At 37.6% G+C, this 16182-nt stretch overlaps 1 protein-coding gene and 1 long non-coding RNA gene across 6 annotated transcripts; one reads left to right on the top strand and one right to left on the bottom strand.

The window, feature by feature from the left end:
- Window positions 1-470: 470 nt before the first annotated feature.
- On the bottom strand, window positions 471-11241 carry LOC131315000 (5'-3' exoribonuclease 3-like). Of its 5 annotated transcripts, XM_058344023.1 has the most exons (23): window positions 10480-11241; window positions 9249-9354; window positions 8333-8409; window positions 8038-8229; window positions 7813-7932; window positions 7625-7693; window positions 7368-7493; window positions 7111-7281; window positions 6947-7024; window positions 6233-6382; window positions 6032-6095; window positions 5934-5968; window positions 5370-5465; window positions 5156-5251; window positions 4987-5057; window positions 4775-4903; window positions 4594-4670; window positions 4453-4493; window positions 4236-4310; window positions 3974-4128; window positions 3787-3867; window positions 3641-3716; window positions 471-1353 (listed from the first exon to the last, which is right to left on the bottom strand). In XM_058344023.1, the coding sequence occupies exons 1-23, from the start codon at window positions 10687-10689 to the stop codon at window positions 535-537; spliced, it is 3114 nt and encodes a 1037-aa protein (XP_058200006.1). In that variant the 5' UTR covers window positions 10690-11241; the 3' UTR covers window positions 471-534. The 5 variants fall into 5 exon arrangements, with proteins under 5 accessions (XP_058200006.1, XP_058200003.1, XP_058200005.1 ...); XM_058344020.1 differs by having other exon boundaries at window positions 5934-6088; window positions 6229-6382; XM_058344022.1 differs by having other exon boundaries at window positions 5934-6085; window positions 6229-6382.
- Window positions 11242-11900: 659 nt separating this feature from the next.
- On the top strand, window positions 11901-13555 carry LOC131313620 (uncharacterized). The gene is made up of 3 exons (XR_009196250.1): window positions 11901-12298; window positions 12490-12532; window positions 13218-13555. It is a non-coding gene; the product is annotated as an uncharacterized LOC131313620 (long non-coding RNA).
- Window positions 13556-16182: the final 2627 nt, after the last annotated feature.

Raw genomic sequence — 16182 nt, 5'->3', positions numbered from 1 at the left:
CACAGTTCTTGACTTCTCTTGTACCCGGAATTGTAGTTATGGATAGGAAAGTTAATCTTCAGGAGTCAATGTTTAGTTAACAGGACAAAAACATATATACCATGTTCTCCATATACACTCGGGATCCCGCACGGGCTTACCATGCGGGACTCCCTTTTTCCGATCTAATTGCGACGATCCGAGCCACTCAAAGTGTGCAGAACGTGATTTTAAGAGTACTTGCGAGAAATTGGCAGAAAAAATGATCGGGAAGGGCTTGATCCGAACAGTTTTTTACTGAACCGTTCAATAAAAAACTGTTCGGATGAAGCCTTTCCCGATCATTTTTTTTGCTGATTTCTCGCGAGTACCCTTAAAATCACGTTTTGATCACTTTGAGCGGCTCTGATCGTCGTAATTCGATCGGGAAAGGGGAGTCCCGCACGGTAAGGCCGTGCGGGATCCCTTAGTAGATCCGGACTGCTCCATATATTTTAAATAAAACCTTAACGTTGTGAAGAACTTTCCGGTTTATATTATTCAGTGTCAAGAAGTCTATGGTGTATCCCTCACTTCCCAATCCCTGGGAGCTGCACTAGACGTAAATTGGCCTCTTCCATGGGCTTGCATTGAAGGGGCGGAAGGCGGAGCTGGATTATGTCGCCAGGCTTGTTGGCTTGTAGTACTCCTCGCTGACATACCTCGTACATTACCACCGCTCTGCCTCCAGCCAGAACCTTGCATTGAAGGGGCGTTAGGCGGACGTACATTATGTTGCCAGTTATGGCCTTGCACTACCTGTCTCCAGCCCCGACCTTGCATGGAAGGAGCGGGAGGCGGAGATAGATTATGTTGCCAGGCATGATGGCTTGTTCTACCTGCTGACGTCCCTTGTACACTCAAACTACTCTGCCTCCAGCCCTGACCTTGCATTGAAGGAGCGGGAAGCGGAGATAGATTATGTTGCCAGGCATGATGACTTGGAATACCCGCCGACGTCCCTCGTACGCTACCGCTAATCTGCCTCCCGCCCTGGCTGAAAGGAGCTCCAAGTAATTGACCACAACTGCTCTGTCTCCATTGATCGCCGCTTCTATCAGCCACTAAACTGTTTCCATATGACTGGAAATTGGCAGTCCGACCTCTTTCAAAGGACTTGAATCCTTGACTTGAATCTGATATTCTGAAGTCCTCAAATTGAGCAGAACAGGAGGATTTCCAATTCTCATCCAAATTACATGCTCCTCGATGTGTTACAGGATAGGCATTACGCCCCCTGGGATCCCAACTTGAGCTCGAAGCTGTTGTTTGCCCCCTTGACGACGAGGTATCATGCCACAGTTGTGTTTCCACTATATCACCTTCGGTTATTGTCTGACAAAATTTTTGGTTTAGGTGTCACAGACAACATCAATAAAGAAATCTATATAATATGGGAGAGCGGTACATATTTTTCACCGTTGGATTGATACATAAATTTCAACCGTTGGATTGAAAATACATGCCTTTGAATCCTTTTACATGACTTTGAATCAATCATGCCTAATATTCCGGAAATTAGATACGAAAATTTTCCGTAAATTTGAGAGTAATTATGGTAATATCTATAATTAAATAAGCTATCAATCATAATCTCTACGAAAATTTTCCGTAAATTTGAGAGTAATTATGGTAATATCTATAATTAATTAAGCTATCCTAAACCCTTTCTTTTTTGCTATGATTAGCCACCCTTCACTAATATTCCGGAAATTTGCTAATAATGTGCTAATATTCCAGAAATTTCTCATTAATATTCCGGAAATTTGATACTTGGTGAGACTGATTATGGTAATATAATACTCGGTGGTAATCGACTAATACATATCTTTTTTTAATTGACTAATTATGGTAATAAACCAAATTTTGGTCTCACAGGAAGGAGAATTTCAATTCATGGTATGGTCTCACAAGAAGGAAAATTTTGATTGGGTTCAATCAAATATTTCCGACTTTGGATTGCCAATGCAATGAAATTTGAGTGTTTTGAAGGCCATATCAAGCTATAAATCTGATATCCTATTATTTTTACGTTTTCATCTCCTCCCCTATCCTGTATGTATCATTTCAAAATTCGACTCTCTTAATCTATGTATGTTCTCTCTACTCAAATCGAAGTTCTCCTTCTAATTGTATTTTGTTGCCAATTGTTTCTATAAAATATGTCTCATGCATGTACATCCTCTTTGTTGTTCATGGATTTCTAGCGAAAATTGACTACAAATTGTGCAATTTAGGTGATATGACGAACTACATTCTTTCTTGCCCTTTTCTTTTTCTTCTTATTTATTGAAAGGAATCCGGAGTTTTCTTGAATGAAAGGCATTACCCTAATTTTGGTATTACATGCATTATGCTCTTTGATTTTTTTTGATAGGCTGCATTATGCTCTTTGTTGCCGTAACATTGGAAATCATCTTTAGAGTTGTTAATGGAGCTTAATTTCTGGCCATTTTAACTCCAGGTAGAAATACCCGACAAATTTTAAATATATAGCACTATTTTAAAATGTGCCCAATCTATTGATCATTATTGTCTTTTAATTACTTTTTCCAATTCTCAATGGTTCTAAGCAGATTCTGATAAAAAAAAAAAAAGGTTCTAAGCAGATTGAAAGTGGCAATCGAATGCACTGAATGTCCCATGTAGTTGTTGGCACTGATGTGAAGCATCCAATTTGTGCTATAAATTTTGGTATAAGCTTCTTTTTTTTAACCGTAGGAAAATAAATCAAGAGATTATTTAATTTGGTTTGCTTTGTAATGTACTCAAGGTGATCGGACCAGCTTATGTGGATCTCAATTGATTTTGAGGGGATAATACCACCCCCACTTGCTATATGCATCTCAATTTAAGTTTAATAAGGCTTCCGTCCAATTGAAATATTGAAATGTTGGAATGGGATTTTTGGTACTGTATAATATATCATTTTGGAATGAGTTGCAGAGTATTATAAATAAGTTTTTCGGTGTTATTATATATCATCCCTTAAACAAATGACTTGGCATACTAACTCGGCTTCTATTGACATATCATTCTCTTTTTGGATTAGGATTGAGAAGCCTCAAAGCTCAAAAGGATCAATAATAGTCTTGAAGATTTTTAGACCTGACATGTTTCATGTTTACCTTTTAGATGTCTCCTCGAGGCACACATTTTCGTTAATGTGTATTGTTTTTTATTTTCATCGGTGTTTTGGATGGTGTTTTTTGATTTGATCAAGTTTTATGAGTTTGAGTTTGTTCTATGCGTCTTAGTTGGTTGAATTTGATGTTCAGTATTTATTTGGTGTGCTAAATGTCCGAGCCGTGCCTGAAGGCACGGGCATGCGCTAGTTGATGTATATAACAAGAAATGCATCTGACATATGAATCCTCTTATTTTCTTACCAACGAACAAACTGTTAGAAACTTGATTTCGCTTTTACTGAGCCGAAATTATTGATGATGCACGACAGCATCATGTGTAAAATATGATTGATTGCCAGATGACAGTTTAGATGCAAATAGGACTAGAATTACGATATGGTCTATTAGGAGATACAAAGCTTATGCAATGCAATGATTGATCAGGTTCAATGGACCGATCACTAAAAACATGTAAACATCCGAAGCAAGTATACCTTCTCGGGGATGTTTACGCCCTGAAGGAGGCGTGGAATATGTTGACACTCATTCGGCAACTCGTACATCACGAATCTGCATAAAAATGACCGACTCCATGAGAGAAAAAGAAAGGACATGTAATTTAGCTCGGTGTTCGACTTACAGAATATTGTTTGCTCGACCTCCCTCATCACATTCCCATGGGTACTCGTTACAAGGACTTATAAAACCACTAAGTCCGCAGCTGGAGAAGGGAGAATAAAAGATTAGCCAGGCATGTAAGGGTCTATACATTTAGGGACTGAAGACCTGTGGGGATTGGAGAAGGCTCAGGGCAACCAGCTTATTACCCCAAATCGGCACCAATGGATTCCTTAGCTGTATCAGTTTCTCCCCCCTCATGCTGTTTTCTATAAAGTGTGAATATTTGAGATCCAAGTTGCTCTTCAGAGCTTCTCACAAACAGAATATCAACTTTAGTACTGTTCCTTTCAGCCTCATCATCCTGAAAATCATCGAAAAATCCAAATTCAAGTCCAAAAAATCGACGACAAATAAATCTTTATGTTAGATCCAATGTAGGTATTGGTCCATCGAGAAATGATTTCATACTCTCAATTCGGCCTCTGCTTTATTGGTTTGAAATAACAGGCGTTCTTCGTCAATGAAAGGAAGCTTGCAGATTGCCTACCAAGGAGAAATAAAATTTTCAGGTACTGCTAAGATTTCCATGTGCATAACACAATTAGTGGGCAGAAATTCAGACCAGATATTATGAAACAAATTACCAAATAATCATAGAGTTGAGCGAGGAGAAACATGAACAAACCTGCCAGGTAAATCTTTTTCCTTCTTCATCAAGTTGAAAATCTGTTCATCGAAAATATAAACAAAAACACTAAGTAATCAACGGAGTGAATATTGCCTAAATTCAACAGCTTAAAGTTAATTCTACACAAGAAAGGCTTACTAGTAGGATAAAAATCAATGATCTCGGACTCCTCACTTGTCATCAATGGCCGATACACTCTTGGCAGTGCATGAGAACTATTCATAATCGTTTCGTGAAATCTCGTCACCAAATTAGTGAAACAATGCAAACAAAATCTTCGAATAAAAAAAAGAAAAAGAAATAAAGCCCTGAATTTTACCTTCTAGGTGGCAGGACACCCATGAGTTGGTCAAACGGTTTAAACGGTGACCCTTTATCGAAGTTCACTTTCACTTGAGAAAGGCCCCTTAAGTCAGAAGCAAATGGACCATAGTGGTATGGGTAAAACCTAGCGTAGTGTTCCAATTTCGATGTCATCACTAAAGAGAAAAAAGAAGCAGAATGCAACGATTGTAGTGAAAAATGTGATACCACTTCCATGATGGGACTCCTGAAAAATAGTAGAGGCTTGACCAGCATAGTCCTTCCGTATATCTTTGAACCTACACATAATTGACCAAAACGAGTTGATACAAAATGAGGTTAGCCTGAAATTGGTTGATTGAAGTACATCGAAAAAATTAAGTTGATTCAACAATACCACCGCTTTTCTTGTAATTTCAATGTCCTCTTTAGTCTTTGCAGAAAATTTCTTCATATAGTATCTTTCATGCCAGCCTTTGACCCCCAATTTTACCTATGTAATAATTTAACCATTCAATTCCGATCAAGTGTTTTCCAAACAGTAAGAAAAAATCCGCAGCTGTGGCTAAAAGAGTTGAGAACAAAAGAGAAAGTTTGAAGGGCTGTATTACTCTGTTGGCCGTGAAATTTCCATTTTTGAACAGGTCTGATCTGTCCTGAATGCAACTCTTCAACTTTTCTTTCAACTCCCTGGTATTTTGAAGAATCTGGAACACCAAGAATATGAATCATACGCAAATAATGTGGTAATGCCTAATACAATTTAAACAGAACTGCAATTGTTTTTTTCCCAGCTTTTAGATTTTCGTTTCCATCTCCTAAACACACAACCTAGTAACGAGCCCAACAATTGTAACTGCTCAATGCAAAAAAAATAAAATCACACAAGACTATAGCAATATTATCTTAGGCACCCCAATTTCCTAATTAGTTAAGCTCTTTCCATGGTAGAAAACAAGTGATCATAGGAAATACTTAGTGCGGAGCGGAGGGGATTTCTCTTCTTCTCTTTTATTTATCCATTTTTGTATAAGAATTTTTTGTCCTCCATTTTCTCACGTCACTTTTCATTTTCCTCCTATTTAGTTTAAGTTTCTGTTGTTTTTAACCGCTGCATGAAATTTCTTTTTTTCCTTATAACAGGAAATAAGTCAATGACAGAAAGGTTCACCTACTTCTGATGTATTAGTGGACTGGGTTGTTCCTTTAGACGATACGGGGCTCTCAATTGCCTCTATCACAATTTTTTGAGAGGTTGGGGCCTTTCCTTTAGCTGCACAATGCTGAAGTTCCACGCCGGGACCTCTTTCTTGTTCTTGTTCTTGTTCTTCTTCTTTCTGAATAGGAAAGGGACATGAACTTCCTTTTAACTCAAAATTTGCAGAAACAACGAAGCATGCTTATCTTTGTCAATGAATAACAGTCATGAATAATTAATCAATCTGTAAGTTTGCATCTAATCAGAGATACTAACATCATCCGAATATTGAGGAAGGAGCCTTTTGAGCTTGCGGTCTTGTATTTCCGATCTCTTCTTAAATATCTTTTCCTCATAGGCGCCTATCGAGAGAATGAATTTTTCAACTCTTTTTAATCTCACAAAACGACCTTTTTCGTATCCTGCCTGATATTAGACAAACAACGGCAATGTACTGTTAAAGACTTCCAACTTTATGATAGATTTTTTAAGACACATACATACATACATACATAATTATATATCGGGGCGGTTCCGGGGACACCCAAAAAAACACCTAAAAAAACACCTCATAGTTCCCGATCAAATTTTGATGATCCGAGCCGCTCAATGTAATCAGAACGTGATTTTAAGGGTATTCATTAGAAATCAGCAAAAAAAATGACCGGTAAGGGCTTGATCCGAACAGTTTCGAACAGTTTTGTTTTGAACGGTTCAAATAAAAACTGCTCAAATTAAGCCTTTCCCGGTCATTTTTTTTGCTAATTTCTCGCGGGCAACCTTAAAATCATATTCTACACACATTGAACGGTTCGGATCATAAAAATTTGATGGGGAACTATGAGATTGAGATTTGGGGTGTTTTTTTAGGTGTTTTTTTGGTTGTCTTTTGAACCATCCCGATTATATATATAATGCAGTCATATATATTTATTTAAGCATGTGTGTGTGCGTGTGGACATATATAGATAGTCAAATAGACCCAGTTACCCATTGCATGTCAACCAGATATCCACCCAAATTTTTGAACTCTTTCACGTACACATGCATCAGAAGGTCGATGGCACCCTGCCAAGAACATAATGTACTTCGTTAATTTTTCAACTTTGATGACACAATAATGCATACTAGTTTTGAGAACTTAAGAAAAGAACCTCGTGAATTTCCAATGTAGGCATGTGCGGTAGAAAATCATTTCCCGTGAAGAGGCAAATGAAGATAAAATCATCAATTAATCTCTCGAGATCAATCTTTACATGAGAAGGATGTTCCGATATTGTCAGATCAAGCTGTAGATACTCTCTGAGTATCCAAATATGTAAGAACTGCAAAAACAGAGGAGGAAACAAAAATGAAAACGTTGAGCATAAACGGTGCTGGAAGCAAAAGACAAGTGCGAAGTCTAGAATACCTGATAATGCTGCTTCATTGGAGCTGAATTTTGTTGTTTCAATGGTCCTCTACATGTTAGTGAACTAGGTTCTGCTTTATTAAGGCTGGTTTCGATTGCTAAATGCGGCTGCTGCTCTTGGATATCCTGCAATATTTACCAACGAGTTAAGCAGGCGATGTGCGACTTCGCTTCATAGAGCCGGGGCCTCATCACGAGGGAAAAATAACAATAAAAATCACGTTAGACCATAGGAATGACTATGGATAACAATAGACACATACCTCCCGCAGTATCGAAAAGTGGAGTTCATGCGTAGCCAACGCCAGCATAATTAGATCCGCATCCTGTATGACCATATATGTAGGTTAAAAAATTCAAATTAATTAGCTGAAAATGGAGGGAAGAAAAGAATAAATGTGCAATTGTAAAAACCAAATAAATTAAGGGGAAAAAAAATTCTTACCAGGCCATAAAGGCAATGGCGTGTATTTGGATCATAGCCTGGAGAGGCACGCTGAAGCCGTATAAATGACGTGATTTTGTGTTCTCCCTCGCCGGGCACATTCGAATCCGAAAGAATTACCTAAACAAGTAACACAAAACTTTACACTTCGAAAACGTGCCACAGAATGCCTCGTCTAAGTGTGTTAAATAGGTAAATAGTTGAGCATAGGTTCAGAAATTGGACCTTTATCTTCTTCCAACCGGCATCAGTTTCTAAGCGTTGGTTAATATACAATTTGAGATCCTTTGATAATTCATCCATAAATTCCGTTCCTGGTGTGATAATATTGGAATCAGAAACTTCCGATTCCTGTTTGGGAAGCACCGGTTTCCCTGCCATTTCAAACTCAGTTCTCAACTTCCTTTCCTCGGCCTCCTGGATAACAAAAGATGGACAATGTAAACACCAAATGCACCGGAAGACAACATATACTCGGACAATATCATCTGTGAGTATTGAGTCAATTAAGGAAACTGACGGCAATTTCGTTGTCTTTTGAAGTGCGGAACCGTCTTGATCTTTGTTGATTCATTTTGGCTCTTGGAGCCACACCGTCTGCATGAAAATTGTTATACCACAACTTCGTTCTCAAGCTACAAAATCACTCTTTACTATCTTCCTTGTAATTCTCAAAAAATATGTGCTACCAAATGTAAGTAATGGAGTATAAGTTAAATACTCATACGATACATGATGCTATTATCAATCCTCCATGCATTATAAAATACATTTCATAAGGAACACATAACGTTTTTGTTCCTATTATCAATCCCCCGTGAATTTTGTTCCTAATGTTCACGTTAAGTGCATCGTTATTTCTCGACTCCTGACCGCAAGAAAGTGGTACAATAATCAAGCCTAGTTGAGTTAGCGTATGGTATGCACCCATTGAATTCATAACCGCTTATCCAAGAACTCAAAACAAACATCGGGTCCCCCACCGAGTTCATTAATTCTTTGCCCTACAACAAAATCTGAGACCCCAAAATATTAATGAAATCAATATGGGACCCAATTGTTAGGAATTCATGTGCTAATGTTATGGATTTCTAAAGAAATGTTACGAATTCGCCGACTCATGCATGAGTTAATAGAGAAAACTGAAGTTGTCAATGGCAGTTGTTGTTCCACAAAGGTGATTCAAGAGGTGCATATATATCGTATATAAACAACAAAATAGGGTCATTAGCCGTCGCTACGTGGTTTGTGAGCCTGTGACTGTAAATTCTGTAGGCAACATTTGGCTTAATTAAACTTAAAAGCTAGCATTTTTTTGCTCTTGCTTCAAAAATTTTAAAATTTTCTTCACTGGATAGAGGAACACAAGTAGTTTTCATTACAAGGTGAGAGGAAAACAAACAATCTCATATCACAGGAACAAAGAGCGAGCTCACCAATTGCCATGTACAAGAGCTTCCGAGGTCGTACAATGCAAAAAAGGTGATCGATGTAATCACGTATGTTGTCGAATACCTCTTGAAAAGTAGTGGGAGGTGTCGGCTGAAAAATGACAATGCACAACAAGACAATTAAATCCATCGAAGAACACAACATTCTCCAATTATTAGGATACACAATAATTTTATCTTGGATCGAGAGTCGTGAGGAAAGAAATATTTATGACCATTTATACCCGATTCTCACCGTACTCTATTCTTTTTTGGACGTTTCAAAAAATTGTTTATATCTCACAATCTATAATATTTTATATATTTAATATGGATCTTGTTTGATAGATCTCAATTTATTTTTTTAAACAAAATTTTCGAAATCATAAAAAACATTACAAATTGTGAGATATGGACAATTTTTTGAAACGTCCCAAAAAATAAACAAGGCGCGACAAAGTGGGACGGACGGAGGGATACCCCTTTTACACTATGCACCAAATTAAATTTAAATAACTGTATTGGACATGTAAGAGCATCCACATTGTAATTTGTAATAAGCAAATTGGTATAGATAAACAAACTTAACAACAATGTTAAAAAAACAGTTCATATTGTAATAAGTAAAGTTACAAGTCTTTTAGCAAATAATCAAATTCCATCCATTCCATAACCAAACTTAACAACTTTTATCGATAACCAAAACCCAATAACCAAACTCAAAACTAAAAAACTAAAAAACACCCCACATTAGACGAATAATTTGGTGTGGTCGGGTGCGTGATTAAAACTCGTTTGCAATTGAACATAGGTGCATTGCGTATTGTGGGGTTTTTTTTTATAGGGATGCAAAAATAACCAATGTGGAGGTAAAGTTTGTTAAGTTTGATTATGAACTAAATGGATAATCAAATGCTGACGTGGCAAATTTTGGTTATTGAATTTGATTATTCCCATTGCGGATGCTCTAAGAGTGACGGCCGCGGTGTAACTATATTGAGAGTATCCAACTATAAGTGGTGGGAATTCGTTCTGGAATTTAAAAAAAATTAAGTTCTGAAAAAAAAAAAAAACCTTTTAAAGTGCCACCGCCCTTTAGTTTACATGTATCCAAACAAATATACGGTGCCAGTACAATAGAGCAAATTTAATTGTTACTACTAAATTAGAGGACAAAAAAAAAAAAAAAAAGGTGAAGATCATAGGGAGGGAAAGGAAGGAAGGGTGTTTTACTCACATGATCCACCGGGTGAAAACAAGGGTGAATAATCGCGTTCATGTCCAGATACAAGTTATCAAATTCGAACCCGTTGGGATTCGGCCGTGATGATCTTGAATCTACAACACTACTACCACCACCTGCTTCATCTCCTTCCTCTTCAATGGCATTCGCCACTGTGTTTGGATATTTCTTCACTAACCATCTGTAAAATGATGGTACTCCCATTCTCTCTCTCTCTCTCACGCTTTATCAGGGGGCCGGGGGTGTTGGGCTTTTTCCCACGTTAAATGGCTTTTGGAAAATGAAAACAGAGAGAATTTAAATTTAATTGGCTGTATAGGAAATGGTTCGGTGGATATGGCTTTGCATTCCCAAAGAGTTGTGCTTGGCTCTAGATCTTTCGTGGCACTTCTCCGTTAGGGTTTGAGGGGAGGGGGCTGCCGCCTCACCAGCGCTCGTCGCTCAACCCTTCCCTCCTTGCATAAGCTTCCCTCAAGCCCGCGCTCCGGCGATCGACTTATCTCCGTCGTTTAGAGCAGCCCCGATCGACTCATCTCCGACCAGCGGTTTGGTCGCCTTTGATCACTGTAATTGGCTGGGGATTGATGTGGGAATTCTTTACTTCAGTGTCTTGCTGCGGCGGGGTTTGTTGGTTTCCTATCAGAATTGGGTTTGCTCGTTGACAGTGGTTGTTCGTTGTAGCTGGTCGCGGTTCTCTTGCGAAGCACTAGTTTTTGTTTTGTTGGTTTTATAATAGTAAGTTTTCAGCTGTATCTTTCTGTGTGTTGTGGGGTGAGCGGATTTAGTCTTTTTGCGGTGGTGGACCTGGTGGAGTGGTGGTTAGTAGTTTTGCAGTTCAATAACCATGGTTGCGGTGTGGTTCTATTTTTTCTCTATCGATTTTGCGTTGTCATTGGTTTATCGGCCATCTAATTGCATACGGCTCTTTCATGCACGCAGTGCTTTTCTACCAAAAGTGCAAAAAAAGCTACTATAGTGGCATCAGGCGCGCTAGGTTGGCATAGATCTGTCTATGTGGAAAGTATCGTCAATTGTGGAACTAATGTGACAACTGGATATCGACAAATTGCATGCGCGGCTCTAACATCTGACTGTCTAAAATTTATCTCTGAACTCAAATCCTTCATTTAGTTTAGACTTGTTATCTGTCTCTCTATATATAATATGTGTAATATGTTTTTGTACCAATTATATTAGTTGTACACGATAAATTGTAATCATTATCAATACACTTGTAATAAAAGAACCTAGCATGGTAAGCCAAGACATAGTGTGAAATTCCATTATTGCCCTTGTAAGGTTTGCTCTTGCATGTGTTGAGCTGAGGGTAGTTTAGGTATTGTATGTTAATCCTAGGTTCTCCGGAATTTACCTAATCAAATGGTACTTTGTTCCAAATTTTACTACTGCCTCTCCCGAAATTTTAGGGTGTAAAGCCGAAACTTAGGGACAAAGGCAAAGAAAGTCTTAAGTCATGAGTGTATTTTCCCTGATTTAGGGAGTGATTCAAGGAGAGCAGAGAGATTGCTTCCTCAAGCATAATTGGTCCATGATTTAAGCAGTTCAAAACATTGGTCCATGATTTAAGCAGTTCAAAACAGGTAGAATCCAATCCCTCTCTCTCTCTCTCAAACAACTCGATCGTTCTTCCTTCGCAGGTCACCCATTGCAGGTTGCCCATTTTGCTACTCCCAGCTAACCCATCAATCATCGTCCACCGTCTCCTAACCGTGCGGACAACTTTCATCCACAGCCAAGTTACCTAAATTTTTGCGATACAGCCAAGGCAAAGCATGAGCCAGCCGCTTCTCAGGTTAGCTCTCACCATGTATTCCTTTGTATGTAGTAATTAATTTGTATTAAGTCAATTTTTTTGGCAGGATGTATTTTGTATAGGGTTTTCTCATGTTTGGTCGATATACCATTGTCATAATAGAGGCCTTTTTTCCCTTCTTTTGTTTCGATTTGTGTAATTTTCTTTTGCTTCGATTTGGTTTTTTGCAGGATCCATAACTATTGGGTTTTCAGTTTGCAATTGTATTCTCAGGTATGATCTTGACCAGGTTTTTTTCCTCTTTCCGTTTTCCTATTTTTCCTGGTGCTTTTCATTTGTATATACTGTATTCATTTTATATGCGAAAAAGTTTTTGAAAAAAAACAAAAAGACAGTTTGTCGTGATGAAAATACTGTATATGTGTTTGTGTGTGATGAGATTGGTATGGAGTTTCAGATTTCTCATGATCCTCAAAAAGAATTGTGTCACAAAAATTTTCAAGAGAGTGTCATTCCTTATTTAGGATTGGTGTTGTGAATGGTAGATAATGAACCCAATAAGTGAACAATTGGTTTTAGATTGGTCTTGGCCTTAGTAATTCTAAGGCATTGTCTTAATTTGAAGATAAGGATAAATGGAGGTTTGGCACAAAAATAAACTTCTTGTTTGGCTCCCATTTACATTGACATTTGGTTGGGGTCATTGAGGTCATTGATTTGTTGTAATGCCTTTGGTCTCATGACCTCACACACACTCTCTCTCTCTCTCTCTCTACGAAATAGTTAAAATGTACATTGACAAGCCCAATCCAATAATTAAAGTCAACTTTTTTCATTTATAATTTAGCTGAAGTTGTTGCGAATCTAGAAAAGCTGTTGCGAATTTGGAGGATGCATTTTTAGGTAACCATTTTATGCTTCTTCAAATACTCAAATCTGATGTAATTTCATGTGGTAGGATTTGTTTGATCGGCTGGAGAAAGAGATGAAAACCTATAGTCATAGTTCGTGTAATTGCTTGAGGCGTGCATGCAGCTGAGAAGCTGGAACTGGAAAGGAAATATATAGCAGTCTTGCTGAGTCACATGAAACTTGTAATAAGAGTGGTACAAATGAATATGGTTTCGAGAAATGGTCAAGAAAGGAAAAAGGAAAACCATTTGGAAATGCAAGGATGGATTCTATGATACTTAAATATTGTTGGAAGTTCTATGGTTGAATCTTCGTTCAATATGGATTTGTATTTTGTTTTTTTATTACTACATTACCATTAATGTATGAAAATAACCATTCCTACACCAAGTACCAATTAAACCAATGAGCATACAGAATCGTGCTAAGCACGAGTATTAGACTAATATTTATCAAAGGAATTTCTTACTCTTCCACTAAAAAAAGGAGAGTCTTTCGTGCTTTAGTGTAAATGCAACTGTACTTTAAAGGGGTGCATGTGCGTTGGAGTGGTGAGAGAGAAAAAGAAAAGACGGGTGTTGTGCGTGTCAGAGGGCAGCTCCTTCGGGAGTTGAGAGGAGAATAGATGTGAGAAAAAAACATAGAAATATGAGAGTGAGTGAAAAATATTGTGTATAGCAACGGTGTGAGGAGCTCTCGAAGGTGATTTTTCATTTCATATTGTAATTTTTTATTTTTTATATAGTATATATAGAATATTTCTATCCGTAAAAAAATTAGAATAGATATTGGAACCGAACCACGTAAACTCTTGTGTTGTCTTGTGTGCATGTTCGATCAATTTCATTACGCTTCCGTTGTAGGTGGGTCAGAAAGTTTCCCAATGCGGGAGACTAAAATAGGAGGGAAGGATACACATGAGTGTAGTACTCCTGTTAAACACTGAAAATACTAGAGGTACCGTTTGAAAGGGCACGGATGGTGTACATATATACCCGGTTACGGATTCATTTTGAAGTTCTACACGAATGATCCAAACCGTTTATTATTTTTTTTTTCAACTGGCTTCTCTTTAAATTAGCTCCATTAGATAACTTCAAGTGATTGATCCAACGTACCATTTTTTTTGATTCGCAATTAGCTCAATCAGATAACTTCAAGTGATTGATCAAATACACCGTTCTTTGATTCGAAACCCAAGATCCTGTATTCTGAAGGAAAAGATGGTAAACTTTTGCAGTAATCTGATTGAGCTAATTTTTATCGGAGTCCTTTTAAAAAAATATTTTAAAATTAATAAATAGTTTGAATCATTCAAGTGAGACTTTGAGGTTGGGCCGGTTGGCCTCACAACCCGATCTGTACACCATTGGTATCCATCAATGGTACCAACAAGCACAACTCGAAGAAACACAAATTTGTACGTACGTACATAAAGAATGGCTTCCTCCTTAAGCTTCGTCCGAGGTTCTTGTTTTGGTACAACAATGCTAGAGAAACCACATCCGTCCGAGTGCTGATGGTTAATGGTTGTAAAATAGTTTTAAAGTGATTGTTCTCTCATTACCAATCATGCAATGCCATGCAAGCAGGTGTGGTTGGTGTTTTGGTGGAGCCTATAGCTTTATTGTACGTTATTGATTTTAGTACGGAAATTTTACCGTAATACCCTTCATCGATTCGGTTTTGAGTCTTGCGACCCTGCTGACGTTTTGGTTTCTTCCTTTGAGTTTAGGGGTACAAAAGATCCATTAGCGGAGGAGCGTTACTATTGGAGTACATTGCAAATGATCTTCTGTCCTTAAAAAAACAAATGGACTGTTCAGCTTTTCTTTTTAGGACTCTTTTGACATTACTTTAATAATTGAAATAGTTGATTTTGTAGAAACTGTTGACTAGACTAATCAACCCAAAATTACATTGAGAAAATACCGATCACACAAATTGGAAAACATGTTTATTTTAGTAAAAATAAAAATAAATAAAATTGAACAGTACACCCAATTGAGATCCATTTAATTATCATGATTTTTAGTTCGATCGGCAGTATACAAATATTTGATTATCATGATTTTTATTATGACCCTATTTCTCAATAAGTTGTATTGCACAATGTGAATCATTTCAATCATTATTACGTATTAATTAGGAAAACAATGCGATAGGGAAAAACTGGACAGAGGTCTTCATGCAGAAGCATGGTACTTCTAACTTTTGTTTTTTGTCGGTGGAGTTTCTCTCTCTAGGAATAAAAAAAGCAAAAGCCCACAACAATAGAAGAAGAATCTCGTTTGGATTGTTTTCTTGTAACATCTCTTACTAGTTGAGATTGTTTTCTTGTGTCTTTGTTGCAGATGTCCATTTGTATTGGACATGTGTTTGAACCTTTTTTTTTTTTTTTTGCAGGCTTTTTACCGGTGTAGAAAATAGAAAGTAATTCTCACCGGATCTTTTCTAATTAATGAAACACTGAAACCCTACGAGATTGCCTAAAACCCTAAACTCTGAAAGTGCCTAACCCCTAGGGTACCCTATGAAAGTGCTTAAACCGCTAAAATCTTGTAATAGCAAAGTGCACTCTAAAACCCCTATGAATGTGCCTAAACCTAAACTCTAGGGCTCTATGAAACCGCCTAAACCTAAATCCTAGTGTACCCTAAACCCTAAAACCTTAGGGTGACACTTCCATTAATAGTAAATGTATTTTTGTAAAAGTGGACCTAGTGGCAGTTAAGTATTTCATATCTCCTCAATGGGAATTAAGTTTCAATTTTCTGTACTTAGAGGTAATGCATCTTTTTATTTGTTTAGTATACATTTCGTCACTGCTAAGGTAAAATCCTGACTTCATCCCTGCATAATGCATCACGTGAAAGATTATGCCAAAAATCAGGTTTTCTGTGAACAATACTCTGAATCCCCTTTTTGATGATCTTCTTGGTGGATTAAGCATGTCCATCCGACTGAGCATAATAGGGGGTAGAAATAAATCCATGTTTCGAAGCATGGCC

The sequence above is a fragment of the Rhododendron vialii genome, chromosome 13a (assembly GCF_030253575.1).
Source record: "Rhododendron vialii isolate Sample 1 chromosome 13a, ASM3025357v1".
In the NCBI taxonomy this organism is placed as follows: domain Eukaryota; kingdom Viridiplantae; phylum Streptophyta; class Magnoliopsida; order Ericales; family Ericaceae; genus Rhododendron; species Rhododendron vialii.
Note: the sequence above shows the minus strand (reverse complement) of the source record. Positions and strands in the feature narration are given on the sequence as shown.